This window comes from Physella acuta, unplaced genomic scaffold (genome assembly GCF_028476545.2).
Source record: "Physella acuta isolate Inbredline_101_S28 unplaced genomic scaffold, ASM2847654v3 ptg001542l, whole genome shotgun sequence".
In the NCBI taxonomy this organism is placed as follows: Eukaryota; Metazoa; Mollusca; class Gastropoda; family Physidae; genus Physella; species Physella acuta.
Window position 1 is genome coordinate 53,758 of NW_026733057.1, and position 18,291 is coordinate 72,048.

Here is an 18,291-nt window from a genome sequence, read left to right on the forward strand (position 1 = left end):
CGGTTCTCTGTACACCTAAGATAGGTCTACCTTCATAAATGAAGACTGCAGAGGGAGTAAAATATCAGAATTCTAGGCACCAATTTTACCAATCAGGACACCATTAACATTATGATAAAATTGTTTTATTTTTATCTGGCACCCAGGACGTCAGTTTTTTAAACTTTGCCTAGCATGAGCATGAGGGCGAAATACAGAAAGTCTGACGAACTAATTCAAACATTGTTAATAGTTATTGACTTTGTTATGACTAACTCAATCATAACTGCTAGATTCTAGTTAATATTTATAGAATTGCGGTAAATTAGAATCAGAAATTGTGTGGGGAAAAATAAATTGTTGATAGATCTACATTTTTTGTTGTTAATCAAAGTTAAAAATCATCGATTTCTAAATCGATAGTAGAAGAGAAGGAATCTCGGTTCTATCGTTTTGAGTTTAGACGTTTTAGGTATATCTACGTAAAATCGCCCGCGACTAGTAATGTGAAAAACAGGTGACTCCTTAAATTTTAATAATTATTACATTTTGAGGAGGTTATGTTTTGAAAAATACAAAAATTAAAATGTTTCCTTGTTTCATTTATGATTTATGTAGTAATATGTAGGCTACTATCATACTAACTATGATAGTACTACTATCACCATGAGTGACTTGATCTATGTAGTATGTAGATCTACCTGTTTTTAAACAATTGAATTAAAACTTTTCAGTAATAAATGAAGACGACTAGCGATGTTTCCAACAGATGCAACCATACTTATTTATTATTTACTAGGTAGGCCCTAAGGGCCTAGGCCTATATACTTCTATTAAAGCCTTGACAATGAGGTAACTTTTTCATACATTACTAGAATCTAGCTGCGGGCGATTTTATGTACCTAAAACGATAGATAGAAGTATATTGTGATATAGGCCTATTTGTGTCAAATATTATAGATAAATAAATAATAAACCTAAATCAATGGCTAAATATATCAATATAGACAAGAAATTAACTTTAAACAGCAGTGTTTGCCAGCAGGATTTGCTATATAAAAAGCGGCCATCTGTGAGTTAGAGTGCCTTCCCCTGAATCTTGCGCTAAAAGTTTACAATAAAAAAAATAAACAAGATGGCTGCTATAGTAAATGAGCATGGTTGCATCTGATGAAAACATCGCTAGTCTTTATTAATTACTATTACTGAAAAGTTTTAATTCAATTGTTTAAAATCAGGTACATAAATGAAACAAGGAAATATTTTTGTATTTTTCAAAACAAAAATCCTCCACAAAATGTGAAATAATTAGGCTATAAAAATTTAAGGAGTCACCTGTTTTTCATATTACTAGTTGCGGGCGATTTTACATACCTAAAACGATAAAATACCGGAAAGTCAAACATAAAATTAAAAAAAAATTAATTGAATGACTTTCTTTCAATATTTATCAATTCATTGAAATTATAAATTATTTAAAGATCTAATTCTATAGGCCTTTCAAATTATTAAATTAATTTACAGACCGCTACATAGTAAACTAATTGTAGTGTCTTAGAGTTAGTACTTGAAGTAGATTAGTAAGCTAGATCTGGTAGTCAATGCAAAGTAATTAAATTAGTACGAAAGTCTAGCTAAGCTACTAGAGTCTAGATTACTCTAGCTAAATTAATATTTTATTAGTAATTTTATAAGTAAATTGATATTTTTCCCCAGTGTAGGCTGACTGTACTGTACATCATTTATAGAGTGGAAATATTACCTGGTGGTATTTTACAGCCTAAACATTATGTAGCAGTAAAATCTGGTAGAAGAATAAATGGAGTTACCAAATCATTATTTACCTGTACATGCCTGTCAACATGCAGGACTGAAGCTCAATCACCGATTCATGTTTGCTGAATATGGCTCCTATAAAAATGTTGATACCACTGTAGATGATGAAGCCCAGCAAGTTACAATGTGCCCACAAAAAGGACAGGGCAGTCTGGCAAATCTTTCTGACGTGGTCCCAACCCTGCCTTTGTTTGAACATCCTCTGATGGGTACGTCGAGATGATTAAGTTTGTATTTTATAAATATTTTAAAATGATATCTCAGGATGTCAATATTTTTTGACGTCATTAAATTTTTAGCAAACTTTTTCTCTTCACTAGACAACTGGAAAGAGTGTGATTATATTATGGGTGTGAAGAACTTTGTAGAGAACCAGAATGATCTTAAATACTTGGTTACAACTCTGCCGCATTACAAGACTTTAATACACAATAATCCTGCAGTAAGTTCGAGACTATTAATAAATATTTGATTTTTTAACATATTACTTCAGCTTTATGGTCAATGTGATGAAAAATACAATATTCAAGTGGGCAATTATGCTGTTAATGATGGATAATTAATTATGATGAATTTTAAAATGATGACAAGGAAAGTGTATTTTTCAGGATAGATTCTCTAAGGACATCATGAGATTGAAAGAGCTAGTATGGCAGTGTTGCGAAAACCCAGGCGAACCATCAAACACTGAGCAGTTTCAATGTGATGGGGGCATGCAGACCATCATTTCCAAGTATTTGAACGTCCAAAAAGCTTACAACAAATATGTATGTTCTGCTAGTAATAAATATGGTTTAAAGTTATAAATATTAAACTCTGATGCCAAATAATTTCTAATTTTGTTTACTTGCAGTGTTTGAATGGGTTTAACCCAGATTTTTCTGGTGGCTTGTTGTCTGTAGTACCCACTACAGAGAGGGACTTCCTTATTCATGCTTCAGGCCCCCGTTTCCAGGACATACGTATCCTTTCAGTTCCCCACTACACTAGTTGCTTTACATTTCTGCCAAACATACACCCAACGTATCCTTTCTGTGCCCACTACACTAGTTGCTTTACATTTTTGCCAAACATACTAACGGCCTAGTAGTGCAGTAGTGTCAATTTTCACCATCTGTGAACAATCCTTGACTGCCACCAAGGTTTGAGCCAGGTTCTACATGAGGAAACAAATGTTGTACCAACTGGCCTGCAGCACAGTCAGTATTCATCCAGTGGGCCTGTCTTTCAAGTTGTTAGCAAGTCTTTAACAACACCAGACAAAGGTATTTTCTGTTTGCTCTTCATATTTGTTGCACAGTTTTTGTTATGCTAGCTGATGAATACAAAGTGCAGTTAGTTTCAGATCATGTGATTGTAATCTTCACCCTCACTAGCGTTTTGTGATATTAGATTGCTTAATAATCTGGCAACATAATTTTATGCAACATTTTAGCTTTTATCATTAATTTCTGGTGGATATGGATCTTTTCAGTTTTAATTTGCCTGAGACAGAAACAGAAATGTGTTTTACTGAGTGTGGACTTAACGCTGATGTCATTTGTTGAACAAGCTGACTCAAATGATTTGAAAATATCAGTGACCTCAACATCTTTCAGGTATTTGGGGTCACACAAGTATACATTCACATTGGTTAAATTTTTAGTATTAACAGTTGTTTTATTCACTCACACGCCCCTAGACTTGACACTGTTTTATTCACTCACCACCGTAGACGTGACACTGTTTTATTCACTCACCACCCTAGACATAACACTGTTTTATTCACTCACACGCCCCTAGACTTGACACTGTTTTATTCACTCACCACCGTAGACGTGACACTGTTTTATTCACTCACCAACCAGCCCCTAGACTTGACACTGTTTTATTCACTCACCACAGTAGTCGTGACACTGTTTTATTCACTCACCAGCCCCTAGACTTGACTGTTTTATTCACTCACCAGCCCCTAGACTTGACACTGTTTTATTCACTCACCAGCCCCTAGACTTGACACTGTTCTATTCACTCAACAGCCCCTAGACTTGACTGTTTTATTCACTCACCAGCCCCTAGACTTGACTGTTTTATTCACTCACCAGCCCCTAGACTTGACTGTTTTATTCACTCACCAGCCCCTAGACATAACACTGTTTTATTCACTCACCAGCCCCTAGACTTGACTGTTTTATTCACTCACCAGCCCCTAGACTTGACTGGTTTATTCACTCACCAGCCCCTAGACATAACACTGTTTTATTCACTCACCAGCCCCTACTTGGAGAATGAAATCCTATTGTCTGCTGCTGGTGGCTGTGTTTATCTCTGGGATGTTAACTCCACGTAAGTCCTCATACACATTCCTTTGTTCAGTTCTCACACAAGTTCCTTTCCAAAATAAAATTACACATTCCTTTGTTCAGTTCTCATACAAGTTACTTCATTAATTTCTCACACAAGTTCCTTTTCTAAATAAAATTACATGTTCCCTTGTTCAGATCTTATACAAGCCACCTGGTTAATTTGAAACACAAGTTTCTCTTCTACATATATGGTCGAGTTGGTAAAACTCACAGTTGCTAAACCGATAAATCTCGAGTTTGAACCCCCGGGCAGATGAGCCTTGTCAGCTGGGGACAGCCACTCTTCTAGGAGAGACAACTCCAAAATCAAACAGCTGCTGCCTTGTAGATTGTTCTTGGTTTGACAACGGCTATGGAAGTTTTTGGAAGCAAATCCAAAAAAGAAAAGCAGGCTGAAATTGGAGTTAACGACCTAAATGGTGCATAACCAGTTGACACATATACTTAATTGTGTTTGGGGGAATCCCTTCCAACATTAAAATTAAGAACAAAGAAGAAAAAGTTCCTTTATTAAGTTCTCTTACAAGATCCTATGTTAGTTTTCATACGTGTTCCTTTTTAAATTCTTACAAGTTCTTTTATTTTGTTACTAGTTCCTTTATTAAGTTTAATAAGTTATTTTTTAAATGACTGCAAAAGTTAAAAATGTGTAATACCCTATTGGAAGTTATTACATATTTATCAAACAGGAACTTAAAAACAGCCATAATCTTTAGTGTTAGCTTGAAGGCTGTGTGTTGTTATCAGCTACATTATGTGAGCTTTGTTAATTATTGCTTCTTTTTGTAGGCCCAGGAAAATAGTAGAAAAAGCAGCCCGCTTTGAGAGCGTGAATGAGTGGACCAGTGCATATTTTAGTGGACACCCTCGGCAAGTGGTTGTAGCAGATAGTACATCAGTGGAGTTGTTTGACCACAGGGTGAGTGTATTCTGGTGTATCTCTAACAGCTTAAGCTATTTCTCTATGCTAGTCCTAGTTTACCTGTGGCCTGGAACTGTTCACACTGTGTAACCAACAATTTCTCTATGCTAGTCCCAGTTTACCTGTGGCCTAGAACTGTTCACACTGTGTAACCAACAATTTCTCTATGCTAGTCCCAGTTTACCTGTGGCCTGGAACTGTTCACACTGTGTAACCAACAATTTCTCTATGCTAGTCCCAGTTTACCTGTGGCCTGGAACTGTTCACACTGTGTAACCAACAATTTCTCTATGCTAGTCCCAGTTTACCTGTGGCCTGGAACTGTTCACACTGTGTAACCAACAATTTCTCTATGCTAGTCCCAGTTTACCTGTGGCCTGGAACTGTTCACACTGTGTAACCAACAATTTCTCTATGCTAGTCCCAGTTTACCTGTAGCCTGGAACTGTTCACACTGTGTAACCAACAATTTCTCTATGCTAGTCCCAGTTTACCTGTGGCCTGTAACCAACAATTTATTTCTCTATGCTAGTCCCAGTTTACCTGTGGCCTGGAACTGTTCACACTGTGTAACCAACAATTTCTCTATGCTAGTCCCAGTTTACCTGTGGCCTGGAACTGTTCACACTGTGTAACCAACAATTTCTCTATGCTAGTCCCAGTTTACCTGTGGCCTGGAACTGTTCACACTGTGTAACCAACAATTTCTCTATGCTAGTCCCAGTTTACCTGTGGCCTGTAACCAACAATTTCTCTATGCTAGTCCCAGTTTACCTGTGGCCTAGAACTATTCACACTGTGTAACCAACAATTTCTCTATGCTAGTCCCAGTTTACCTGTGGCCTAGAACTATTCACACTGTGTAACCAACAATTTCTCTATGCTAGTCCCAGTTTACCTGTGGCCTGGAACTGTTCACACTGTGTAACCAACAATTTCTCTATGCTAGTCCCAGTTTACCTGTGGCCTGTAACCAACAATTTCTCTATGCTAGTCCCAGTTTACCTGTGGCCTAGAACTATTCACACTGTGTAACCAACAATTTCTCTATGCTAGTCCCAGTTTACCTGTGGCCTAGAACTATTCACACTGTGTAACCAACAATTTCTCTATGCTAGTCCCAGTTTACCTGTGGCCTGGAACTGTTCACACTGTGTAACCAACAATTTCTCTATGCTAGTCCCAGTTTACCTGTGGCCTGGAACTGTTCACACTGTGTAACCAACAATTTCTCTATGCTAGTCCCAGTTTACCTGTGGCCTGGAACTGTTCACACTGTGTAACCAACAATTTCTCTATGCTAGTCCCAGTTTACCTGTAGCCTAGAACTGTTCACACTGTGTAACCAACAATTTCTCTATGCTAGTCCCAGTTTACCTGTGGCCTGGAACTGTTCACACTGTGTAACCAACAATTTCTCTCTGCTAGTCCCAGTTTACCTGTGGCCTGGAACTGTTCACACTGTGTAACCAACAATTTCTCTATGCTAGTCCCAGTTTACCTGTGGCCTGGAACTGTTCACACTGTGTAACCAACAATTTCTCTATGCTAGTCCCAGTTTACCTGTGGCCTGGAACTGTTCACACTGTGTAACCAACAATTTCTCTATGCTAGTCCCAGTTTACCTGTAGCCTAGAACTGTTCACACTGTGTAACCAACAATTTCTCTATGCTAGTCCCAGTTTACCTGTGGCCTGGAACTGTTCACACTGTGTAACCAACAATTTCTCTCTGCTAGTCCCAGTTTACCTGTGGCCTGGAACTGTTCACACTGTGTAACCAACAATTTCTCTATGCTAGTCCCAGTTTACCTGTGGCCTAGAACTTTATGTTGTGTAACCAACAATTTCTCTATGCTAGTCCCAGTTTACCTGTGGCCTGGAACTGTTCACACTGTGTAACCAACAATTTCTCTATGCTAGTCCCAGTTTACCTGTGGCCTGGAACTGTTCACACTGTGTAACCAACAATTTCTCTATGCTAGTCCCAGTTTACCTGTGGCCTGGAACTGTTCACACTGTGTAACCAACAATTTCTCTATGCTAGTCCCAGTTTACCTGTGGCCTGGAACTGTTCACACTGTGTAACCAACAATTTCTCTATGCTAGTCCCAGTTTACCTGTGGCCTGTAACCAACAATTTCTCTATGCTAGTCCCAGTTTACCTGTGGCCTGGAACTGTTCACACTGTGTAACCAACAATTTCTCTCTGCTAGTCCCAGTTTACCTGTGGCCTGGAACTGTTCACACTGTGTAACCAACTGAATAAAGCCCACGAGAGAGTGATGACAGCAGCAGCTCTTGGCTTCCCTTATCATCTGGCTGTGACAGACTTCTCCCTCTTTGTTATGGACCAGAGATTCACAGCCACACCGGTTAGTACTGACTAAACAAAGCCAATTCTCTTGTGCTAAACAAAACATTATTAGCATAATGTTTCAACTTCTCGGTTGAATGTCCTCAGGTCCTACAGTTTAGCCTGGAGTCCATTGCCTCACCACAGTACATAGAAATCATCAACAACATCAGCAACACTTCAGGTAAAAATACATCATCCCCGCATTCTATAAATACTTTTGTTTACTTTTGTTTGTGTGGATGTATAATTTACTTATGTATACCTTTAGCATTCTCTAAATACTTTTGTTTGTGTGGATGAATAATAAAATGTATACCTTTAGCATTGTCCAAAATGCTTCTGTCATCTCCAGAAAATCTGATTTTCCTGGCATCGCAGCAACCAGCAGAGGTGATGTGTTTCCATGTGAATGTGCAGCAGGGTCTTGCACCCACCTCTACAGTTCTTCCATGGAAAGTTTCACCCATTGGGTAGGTTTCTCTTTCCCCATCTAATGCTGGTGATCATGGGTAGGTTTCTCTTTCCCCATCTTGTGTTGGTGGTCATCATGGGTAGGTTTCTCTTTCCCCATCTTGTGTTAGTGGTCATCATGGGTAGGTTTCTCTTTCCCCATCTAATGCTGGTGGTCATGAGTAGGTTTCTTTTTCCCCATCTTGTGTTTGTGCTTTTGTCTTCCTGCAGTAGCAGAAGCTAATGCATTGCTTTCTTTGACTGCAGGGAATTTTATCACTCTTTAAACACAAGTGACTTTTGGGACTGGAACAGCATGGAGAGAAGGTTTCAGGCATCATTGGCTGGACTGGCAGTCTCTAGACCAACAGAGAAACTTAGTGCCCTCTCAGTTTACCAGGTAATGGACTAGTAGTCACTAGACCAACAGAGAAACTTAGTGCCCTTTCAGTTTACCAGGTAATGGACTAGTAGTCTCTAGACCAACAGAGAAACTTAGTGCCCTTTCAGTTTACCAGGTAATGGACTAGTAGTCACTAGACCAACAGAAAAACTTAGTGCCCTTTCAGTTTACCAGGTAATGGACTAGTAGTCACTAGACCAACAGAAAAACTTAGTGCCCTTTCAGTTTACCAGGTAATGGACTAGTAGTCACTAGACCAACAGAAAAACTTAGTGCCCTTTCAGTTTACCAGGTAATGGACTAGTAGTCACTAGACCAACAGAAAAACTTAGTGCCCTTTCAGTTTACCAGGTAATGGACTAGTAGTCACTAGACCAACAGAAAAACTTAGTGCCCTTTCAGTTTACCAGGTAATGGACTAGTAGTCACTAGACCAACAGAAAAACTTAGTGCCCTTTCAGTTTACCAGGTAATGGACTAGTAGTCTCTAGACCAACAGAAAAACTTAGTGCCCTTTCAGTTTACCAGGTAATGGACTAGTAGTCACTAGACCAACAGAGAAACTTAGTGCCCTTTCAGTTTACCAGGTAATGGACTAGTAGTCACTAGACCAACAGAAAAACTTAGTGCCCTTTCAGTTTACCAGGTAATGGACTGGTAGTCACTAGACCAACAGAAAAACTTAGTGCCCTTTCAGTTTACCAGGTAATGGACTAGTAGTCTCTAGACCAACAGAGAAACTTAGTGCCCTTTCAGTTTACCAGGTAATGGACTAGTAGTCTCTAGACCAACAGAGAAACTTAGTGCCCTTTCAGTTTACCAGGTAATGGACTAGCCGTCACTAGAACAGAGAAACTTCGTGCCCTCTACCAGTTGGACTTGTATGAAGATGTTTCATGTCATATTTTATGTTTCTACCAGTTGGACTTGTATAGAGATGTTTCATGTCATATTTTATGTTTCTACCAGTTGGACTTGTATGAAGATGTTTCATGTCATATTTTATGTTTCTACCAGTTGGACTTGTATGAAGATGTTTCATGTCATATTTTATGTTTCTACCAGTTGGACTTGTATGAAGATGTTTTATGTTTCTACTAGTTGGACTTGTATGAAGATGTTTCATGTCATATTTTATGTTTCTACCAGTTGGACTTGTATGAAGATGTTTTATGTTTCTACCAGTTGGACTTGTATGAAGATGTTTTATGTTATATTTTATGTTTCTACCAGTTGGACTTGTATGAAGATGTTTCATGTCATATTTTATGTTTCTACCAGTTGGACTTGTATGAAGATGTTTCATGTCATATTTTATGTTTCTACCAGTTGGACTTGTATGAAGATGTTTCATGTCATATTTTATGTTTCTACCAGTTGGACTTCTATGGAGATGTTTTATGTCATATTTTATGTTTCTACTAGTTGGACTCATATGGAGATGTTTCATGTCATGTTTTATGTTTCTACCAGTTGGACTTGTATGAAGATGTTTCATGTCATGTTTTATGTTTCTACCAGTTGGACTTGTATGAAGATGTTTCATGTCATGTTTTATGTTTCTACCAGTTGGACTTGTATGAAGATGTTTCATGTCATATTTTATGTTTCTACCAGTTGGACTTGTATGAAGATGTTTCATGTCATATTTTATGTTTCTACCAGTTGGACTCATATGGAGATGTTTTCTGCCAAAGGATTAGACTAGATGAGATGTCAGAGACAATGAAGGTGACGTCCAGCACATCAGCTGAGAGGAGGGGGGCCAGTGACAGGTCCAGTAGATGGGTCCAAAGTTTTGATGACATCACCAGGTGCAGGTTCTTATCTGAGGATGTGGTCACCAGACACCATCTACAGGTGCCATTAGGTAGGCAGCAGTTGGCTGGTGGTTTCTACAGGTGCCATTAGGTAGGCAGCAGTTGGCTGGTGGTTTCTACAGGTGCCATTAGGTAGGCAGCAGTTGGCTGGTGGTTTCTACAGGTGCCATTAGGTAGGCAGCAGTTGGCTGGTGGTTTCTACAGGTGCCATTAGGTAGGCAGCAGTTGGCTGGTGGTTTCTACAGGTGCCATTAGGTAGGCAGCAGTTGGCTGGTGGTTTCTACAGGTGCCATTAGGTAGGCAGCAGTTGGCTGGTGGTTTCTACAGGTGCCATTAGGTAGGCAGCAGTTGGCTGGTGGTTTCTACAGGTGCCATTAGGTAGGCAGCAGTTGGCTGGTGGTTTCTACAGGTGCCATTAGGTAGGCAGCAGTTGGCTGGTGGTTTGTGGGGTCAGACTTAGTAATTTAAAAAAATCCAAAAAGTAAAACAATGATAGAAACCTTAATAATAATCTTTTAAATACACAGAAAATGATAAAGTGGGATTGATCTCCCCTAAATGTATATATCTATATATTTATATAAAGTAATGTATATTTGTTTTTCTGTCCTTTATGCATTACTACACCTTTCATCAAGACAACAATTTATTTATTGATATAATCATTTGTAGAAACACCCCTTTAATTATAAAAGTTCAGAACAAATACTTTATTTTCACAAAAATTAAAAGCTTTCACAGGGACATAGTGATGTCACTTGAAACTAATAGGAATTTATCTAAATGAAACTAAACTTATACCAATAAACGTGATTTAAGGCCAAACCAAAATTAATGAGTTAAAAAGAGAAACAATAAATAATTGAGTTTCTTTATTAAAATATTTTAGTCCTTAAATATTTGATATAAATCTTTGGTTTTTAGCTTCACAGAGAATCTTATTCGAGATCACAATATGTATCTAGAGCTTTAATCTAAGCCATTCTAAAGTAAAAACACAATGAATAATTGAGGTTCTTACTCAAATATTTCAGGCCTTAAATATTTTATATAAATCTTTGTTTTTTTAGCAATGGATTTGGCTAAATTAGGATATAATTTAATTTAAAATAATATTAGCTGAATTTTACTTTCTTACTCTGGCTAAAGTAAAATAACTGGATATATTTTCACTTAATGGTATGTGCTTGGCTGGCTGAGACATTAGTGTAATAGACACCATGTAGGTGTTATGGGTTCAAAACACATCATGTCAATGTTAAATTTTTGGATCTAATTCATTATTAGTTTGACTTTAGCTTTAATAATTTATTCATTTATTATTCATATGAGGTTCTGGCTCAGAAAATATCAAAGAAAGAAATAGATGTTTTTAAAAGACAAAAACGTGTACACTGAGGTGGGACTTCTTTTTAGATCAGAAAGATAAAGTTTTGGACAGCAGGAGAATGGGCATGTGAAGTAGAGCTCACCTGTTTCTGCCACCTCAGCATATGAAGGGATAGCACTTCCCTTTGTCCAGCCAATCAACTAGCATGTCCCTTTGTCCAGCCAATCAACTAGCATATCCCTGTGTCCAGCCAATCAACTAGCATATCCCTTTGTCCAGCCAATCAACTAGCATATACCTTTGTCCAGCCAATCAACTAGCATGTCCATTTGACCAGCCAATCAACTAGATTATCCCTTTGTTTCAGATGAGAACCTGATGGACGCCATTTTCTCTCCGCCTCTAGATGCCAGTCCACCTGTGGTGAGCTTTGGTTCCCTAGATCTAGCAGCATTTAGTCTGTAGATCTTTGGTTCCCTAGATCTAGCAGCATTTAGTCTGTAGATCTTTGGTTCCCTAGATCTAGCAGCATTTAGTCTGTAGATTTTTGGTTCCCTAGATCTAGTAGCTTTTAGTCTGTAATTATTTGGTTCCCTAGATCTAGCAGCATTTAGTCTGTAATTATTTGGTTCCCTAGATCTAGTAGCATTTAGTCTGTAATTATTTGGTTCCCTAGATCTAGTAGCATTTAGTCTGTAATTATTTGGTTCCCTAGATCTAGTAGCATTTAGTCTGTAATTATTTGGTTCCCTAGATCTAGCAGCATTTAGTCTGTAATTATTTGGTTCCCTAGATCTAGTAGCATTTAGTCTGTAATTATTTGGTTCCCTAGATCTAGTAGCATTTAGTCTGTAATTATTTGGTTCCCTAGATCTAGTAGCATTTAGTCTGTAATTATTTGGTTCCCTAGATCTAGCAGCATTTAGTCTGTAATTATTTGGTTCCCTAGATCTAGTAGCATTTAGTCTGTAATTATTTGGTTCCCTAGATCTAGTAGCATTTAGTCTGTAATTATTTGGTTCCCTAGATCTAGCAGCATTTAGTCTGTAATTATTTGGTTCCCTAGATCTAGCAGCATTTAGTCTGTAATTATTTGGTTCCCTAGATCTAGTAGCATTTAGTCTGTAATTATTTGGTTCCCTAGATCTAGTAGCATTTAGTCTGTAATTATTTGGTTCCCTAGATCTAGCAGCATTTAGTCTGTAATTATTTGGTTCCCTAGATCTAGTATCATTTAGTCTGTAGTAGATATTTGGTTCCCTAGATCTAGCAGCATTTAGTTTGTAGGAGTTGCTGTATTGTTTGGGTGTGGCACGCTGCACTCAAGAAATTGTTCAGGAGGTCTGCTACATCTAAAGATGTGTGACCTGACTTAGGATACTTGTAGTAAAGATGTGTGACCTGACTTAGGAAACTTGTAGTAAAGATGTGTGACCTTACTTGTAGCAAAGATGTGTGACCTGACTTAGGATACTTGTAGCAAAGATGTGTGACCTTACTTGTAGCAAAGATGTGTGACCTGACTTAGGAAACTTGTAGTAAAGATGTGTGACCTTACTTAAGAAACTTGTAGTAAAGATGTGTGACCTGACTTAGGAAACTTGTAGCAAAGATGTGTGACCTGACTTAAGAAACTTGTAGCAAAGATGTGTGACCTGACTTAAGAAACTTGTAGCAAAGATGTGTGACCTGACTTAAGAAACTTGTAGCAAAGATTTGTGACCTGACTTAAGAAACTTGTAGCAAAGATGTGTGACCTGACTTAAGAAACTTGTAGCAAAGATTTGTGACCTGACTTAAGAAACTTGTAGCAAAGATTTGTGACCTGACTAAAGAAACGTGTAGCAAAGATGTGTGACCTGACTTAAGAAACTTGTAGCAAAGATTTGTGACCTGACTTAAGAAACTTGTAGCAAAGATTTGTGACCTGACTAAAGAAACGTGTAGCAAAGATGTGTGACCTTGTGTAACTGTGTGTTGTAGATAAGATGTGCCACTACCATAAAGAGGAAGCTGAAGCCTGTAGAAAAACTACCTTGTCAAGGTTTCTCCACACAGTTGCACCTTGCACTGCTCAAGAATGAAGACATCAGCGACATTTTGAAAAACAGGGTTTGTCTCTTCATTCTTTGATTCTAGCTCTTAAGATCTTGTTAATCCATTCAATGCAACTCACAGGGTTTGTCTCTTCATTCTTTCATTCTAGCTCTTAAAGTCTTGTTCAATTTATCCATCATTTTGAAAAACAGGGTTTGTCTCTTCATTCTTTGATTCTATTGTCTCTTCATTCTTTGATTCTAGCTCTTAAGATCTTGTTAAATTTATCCATCATTTTGAAAAACAGGCTTTGTCTCTTCATTCTTTGATTCTAGCTCTTAAGATCTTGTTAAATTTATCCATCATTTTGAAAAACAGGGTTTGTCTCTTCATTTTTTGATTCTAGCTCTTAAGATCTTGTTAAATTTATCCATCATTTTGAAAAACAGGGTTTGTCTCTTTATTCTTTGATTCTAGCTCTTAAGATCTTGTTAATCCATTCAATGCAACTCACTTTACCTTGCTAAGTTTATTGCCCTGCCTTCTATATTGTATTCCCTACCCTAGCTTACCTGTACCACCTGTCCCTGAATGACCTGCCCCATCTGTCATAGTGTAGATAAATATATATATACATATATGACGAGACATAGAGATTAATAAGGACAGTGTAAACTTGGTATTGATGATAGGCGATATGGTTCGAGAGTATGTGCACATGTTTTTTTGTTTAATAGAATTTGTATAGCATGAGTGTGGCGTGACAATGATAGCAATGACGGAGGACACGAGTCTGAAGTGACAGTTGGGGGTTTGACATGATAGGAAAAGGTCTTATCTAAGTATTGTGATGTATTATTAGTTGCTGATATTAAAGTACAAGTTTTGGTTTGTATTGGACTTGTTGAGGTGTTTCATTAGTGTCGTCAGATATAAGTGCTCCCTCCCTCATCACTTAAATATGGTAGATAGAATTAATTTAACTTCCCCCACCACACCACCCTCCCTGTGTAACCTGCCCTACCCTCCCTGTATGACCTGACCAGCAACTGTTACCTTCAGTCCACTGAATTGACTGAGTTTATTTTCTCAACAGGAGGCTTACCACCAGGAACAGAAGAAGATGATGAGACAAATTGTCTTAGATGAAATGGCTAACAAAAAAAGTCACAGGAAAGAAAAATCAAGGACACCATCAAAAAGAAAATCAAAAATGTTTGTCTGTGAAACACTTGACTCTAGCTCTGATGAATAGAACTTTTAAGTATGGATCTTCTGATGTCTGACATCCAGCATGGATGTTCTGATGTCTGACATCCAGCATGGATCTTCTGATGTCTGACATCCAGTATGGATGTTCTGATGTCTGACATCACATTTCTGCAGCTAAATAGCCTTGAGTACTACCTACCCTGCCTTATCAGGTACAGAATATGATATTGGTTGATTCAGCTAGTCATGTGACTGGTCATCTGTTTTGTAAATATTGGTTGATTCAGCTAGTCATGTGACTGGTCATCTGTTTTGTAAATATTGGTTGATTCAGCTAGTCATGTGACTGGTCATCTGTTTTGTAAATATTGGTTGATTCAGCTGGTCATATGACTGGTCATCTGTTTTGTAAATATTGGTTGATTCAGCTAGTCATGTGACTGGTCATCTGTTTTGTAAATATTGGTTGATTCAGCTAGTCATGTGACTGGTCATCTGTTTTGTAAATATTGGTTGATTCAGCTAGGCATGTGACTGGTCATCTGTTTTGTAAATATTGGTTGATTCAGCTAGTCATGTGACTGGTCATCTGTTTTGTAAATATTGGTTGATTCAGCTGGTCATGTGACTGGTCATCTGTTTTGTAAATATTGGTTGATTCAGCTAGTCATGTGACTGGTCATCTGTTAAATATTGGTTGATTCAGCTAGTCATGTGACTGGTCATCTGTTTTGTAAATATTGGTTGATTCAGCGAGTCATGTGACTGGTCATCTATTAAATATTGGTTGATTCAGCTAGTCATGTGACTGGTCATCTGTTAAATATTGGTTGATTCAGCTGGTCATGTGACTGGTCATCTGTTAAATATTGGTTGATTCAGCTGGTCATGTGACTGGTCATCTGTTAAATATTGGTTGATTCAGCTGGTCATGTGACTGGTCATCTGTTAAATATTGGTTGATTCAGCTGGTCATGTGACTGGCCATCTGTTAAATATTGGTTGATTCAGCTAGTCATGTGACTGGTCATCTGTTAAATATTGGTTGATTCAGCTAGTCATGTGACTGGTCATCTGTTTTGTAAATATTGGTTGATTCGGCTAGTCATGTGACTGATCATAAAGTCTTTCATTAAAGTTTAGTGACTTGAATCAAGTCAGAATATAATTATCTCATTATCTCTTGTTTGTATAATTACTTGTTTATATAATTTTTAAAATTAGCATCACTGATGTGAAGTGATCAGTGTTTCTTCCAGACTTTTTTCTCCGGGGGGGGCACTTGAAATCTTCGGGGGGGCGGTAAACTTTCTTTGGGGGGGGGGCGGACACTGTTAAAAGTATATATTTTCTATATAAATTATATAAATTTCATTTCGTTCGGGGGGGGCGGTAAAAAATTTTCGGGGGGGCTCCGTCCCCCCCGAAGAGATGCCTGGAAGAAACTCTGGAAGTGATAATTAATATTGACTGTGATACACAATTGTAGTTGCAGTAATAAAATATTTTCATTCAATATTCAGTGATGGACTCATTGATCACATTGTGTTCTGTATGTTTGTGTGTCTGTCAGTCTTTCTGTGATGTGATGATCTGTGTGATACTTGTACTGGTATGTTTGATGGTGTTTGTGATGGGTATGCTGGAACGTGTGATGATATTTGTGATGTAAGCAAAAAGGAATGAAAATGCAACATGATTTTAAAAAAAAAAAACTTGTTAGGTCAGGTGGTGTGAAGGTTAAGACCACGAATAAATCTAAAACCTTCTCCATCGACTTACGTCATACGTCTTGGCAAGCTGACTGAAGTTGGGCAGGAAATGAGAAGGATAAAGACTTTATTACAGACGAACGTTATCGGAAAATGTTTACAACTGACGTGCAGACAGATTCGTGCAGTGGCGGATTTTTTAAAAACCGTATAGTTGTACCTCAAGATACGAATTTAATTTATTGCGTAACTTTGCTCGTACGTCAGTTTACTCGTATATTAAAACAATTTTCCCAACTGAAATTGAAGTGCCAGTGATCCATTCCACCCTCCAGAATGCCACCCCAGTTAGAGTTGGGTTTTTTATGTTTTGTTAAAAATAATAAAACTAGAGTGAGCTCCCCTTAATATTTTGTAATGCAACAGAGAGCGAGTGTTAGCCTAGGGTGGCTCTAGGCATACATTTAGTATTGGCAATAACACAACAGGTCTGTGCTCATAGACGAACTTACAAGTGTGTGCCTTGTGTAAACATGTCGAGCGTATTCCGGGCACGGAAACGACATTGGTCAAACCAGAGGTTCCCAAACACGGTGATTTGATGCATGCGTAGTGCAGGAAAGCGGTAGAAACTTCTTGTGGGGAGGTAAAGGAGGATTAGAATTTTTACAATATGTTCCTCTAGGTAGATCTTTATAGTGATGGTTCAGGCAGGGTATCTTTCAGTCATTTTTGTATCCGAGGTGGGGGGGGGAGACAATTTTCGTTCTTTGCAGAGCTTATGACCAGAGGAGTAGCTATAAGAGAGGGGGGTGGGGCGGCCGATCCTAAGGGGGCTCAAACCTGGTGGGGGGGGGGGGTGTTTGAGCCTATTGCGAACTGCATTACTGAATTTTACACAGTCAAGAAAATAGACTACTACTTGCCTTTCTAGACCCATTTTATTGTTATCTACTCCAATTCTTTGACACCAAAATAAAAAGTGTTTCGGAACAGCGACTAGTAAATAGCGCCCCAACCTTTCCAAAATGGGGGGGGTGCTAAATCGCCAACGTGAATAACTAAATAAACGAGGGGGCCGGATCGCCGGAATGGGTCGCTCCGCCTGTACATATTGCCCATCTCAAAGCTTCCCCTCTCCGCCTGTACATATTGCCCATCTCAAAGCTTCCCCTCTCCACCTGTACATATTGCCCATCTCAAAGCTTCCCCTCTCCACCTGTACATATTGCCCATCTCAAAGCTTCCCCTCTCCACCTGTACATATTGCCCATCTCAAAGCTTCCCCTCTCCACCTGTACATATTGCCCATCTCAAAGCTTCCCCTCTCCACCTGTACATATTGCCCATCTCAAAGCTTCCCCTCTCCGCCTGTACATATTGCCCATCTCAAAGCTTCCCCTCTCCACCTGTACATATTGCCCATCTCAAAGCTTCCCCTCTCCGCCTGTACATATTGCCCATCTCAAAGCTTCCCCTCTCCGCCTGTACATATTGCCCATCTCAAAGCTTCCCCTCTCCACCTGTACATATTGCCCATCTCAAAGCTTCCCCTCTCCACCTGTACATATTGCCCATCTCAAAGCTTCCCCTCTCCACCTGTACATATTGCCCATCTCAAAGCTTCCCCTCTCCGCCTGTACATATTGCCCATCTCAAAGCTTCCCCTCTCCGCCTGTACATATTGCCCATCTCAAAGCTTCCCCTCTCCACCTGTACATATTGCCCATCTCAAAGCTTCCCCTCTCCGCCTGTACATATTGCCCATCTCAAAGCTTCCCCTCTCCACCTGTACATATTGCCCATCTCAAAGCTTCCCCTCTCCACCTGTACATATTGCCCATCTCAAAGCTTCCCCTCTCCACCTGTACATATTGCCCATCTCAA

General features: G+C 38.8%; 1 protein-coding gene across 6 annotated transcripts; it reads left to right on the forward strand.

Moving 5' to 3' along the window:
- The first annotated feature begins 168 nt into the window (after window positions 1–168).
- On the forward strand, window positions 169–15,788 carry LOC131928758 (TATA box-binding protein-associated factor RNA polymerase I subunit C). Of its 6 annotated transcripts, none has more exons than XM_059284874.1 (17): window positions 169–224; window positions 1,696–2,024; window positions 2,115–2,257; window positions 2,424–2,582; window positions 2,669–2,777; window positions 2,958–3,080; window positions 3,290–3,413; window positions 4,069–4,140; window positions 4,950–5,079; window positions 7,298–7,456; window positions 7,546–7,621; window positions 7,793–7,910; window positions 8,158–8,290; window positions 9,959–10,163; window positions 11,811–11,866; window positions 13,427–13,555; window positions 14,577–15,788. In XM_059284874.1, exons 2-17 carry the CDS (start codon window positions 1,799–1,801, stop codon window positions 14,733–14,735), a joined length of 2,121 nt encoding a protein of 706 aa, XP_059140857.1. In that variant the 5' UTR covers window positions 169–224; window positions 1,696–1,798; the 3' UTR covers window positions 14,736–15,788. The 6 variants fall into 6 exon arrangements, with proteins under 6 accessions (XP_059140857.1, XP_059140856.1, XP_059140855.1 ...); XM_059284873.1 differs by having other exon boundaries at window positions 174–200; XM_059284872.1 differs by having other exon boundaries at window positions 180–299.
- Window positions 15,789–18,291: the final 2,503 nt, after the last annotated feature.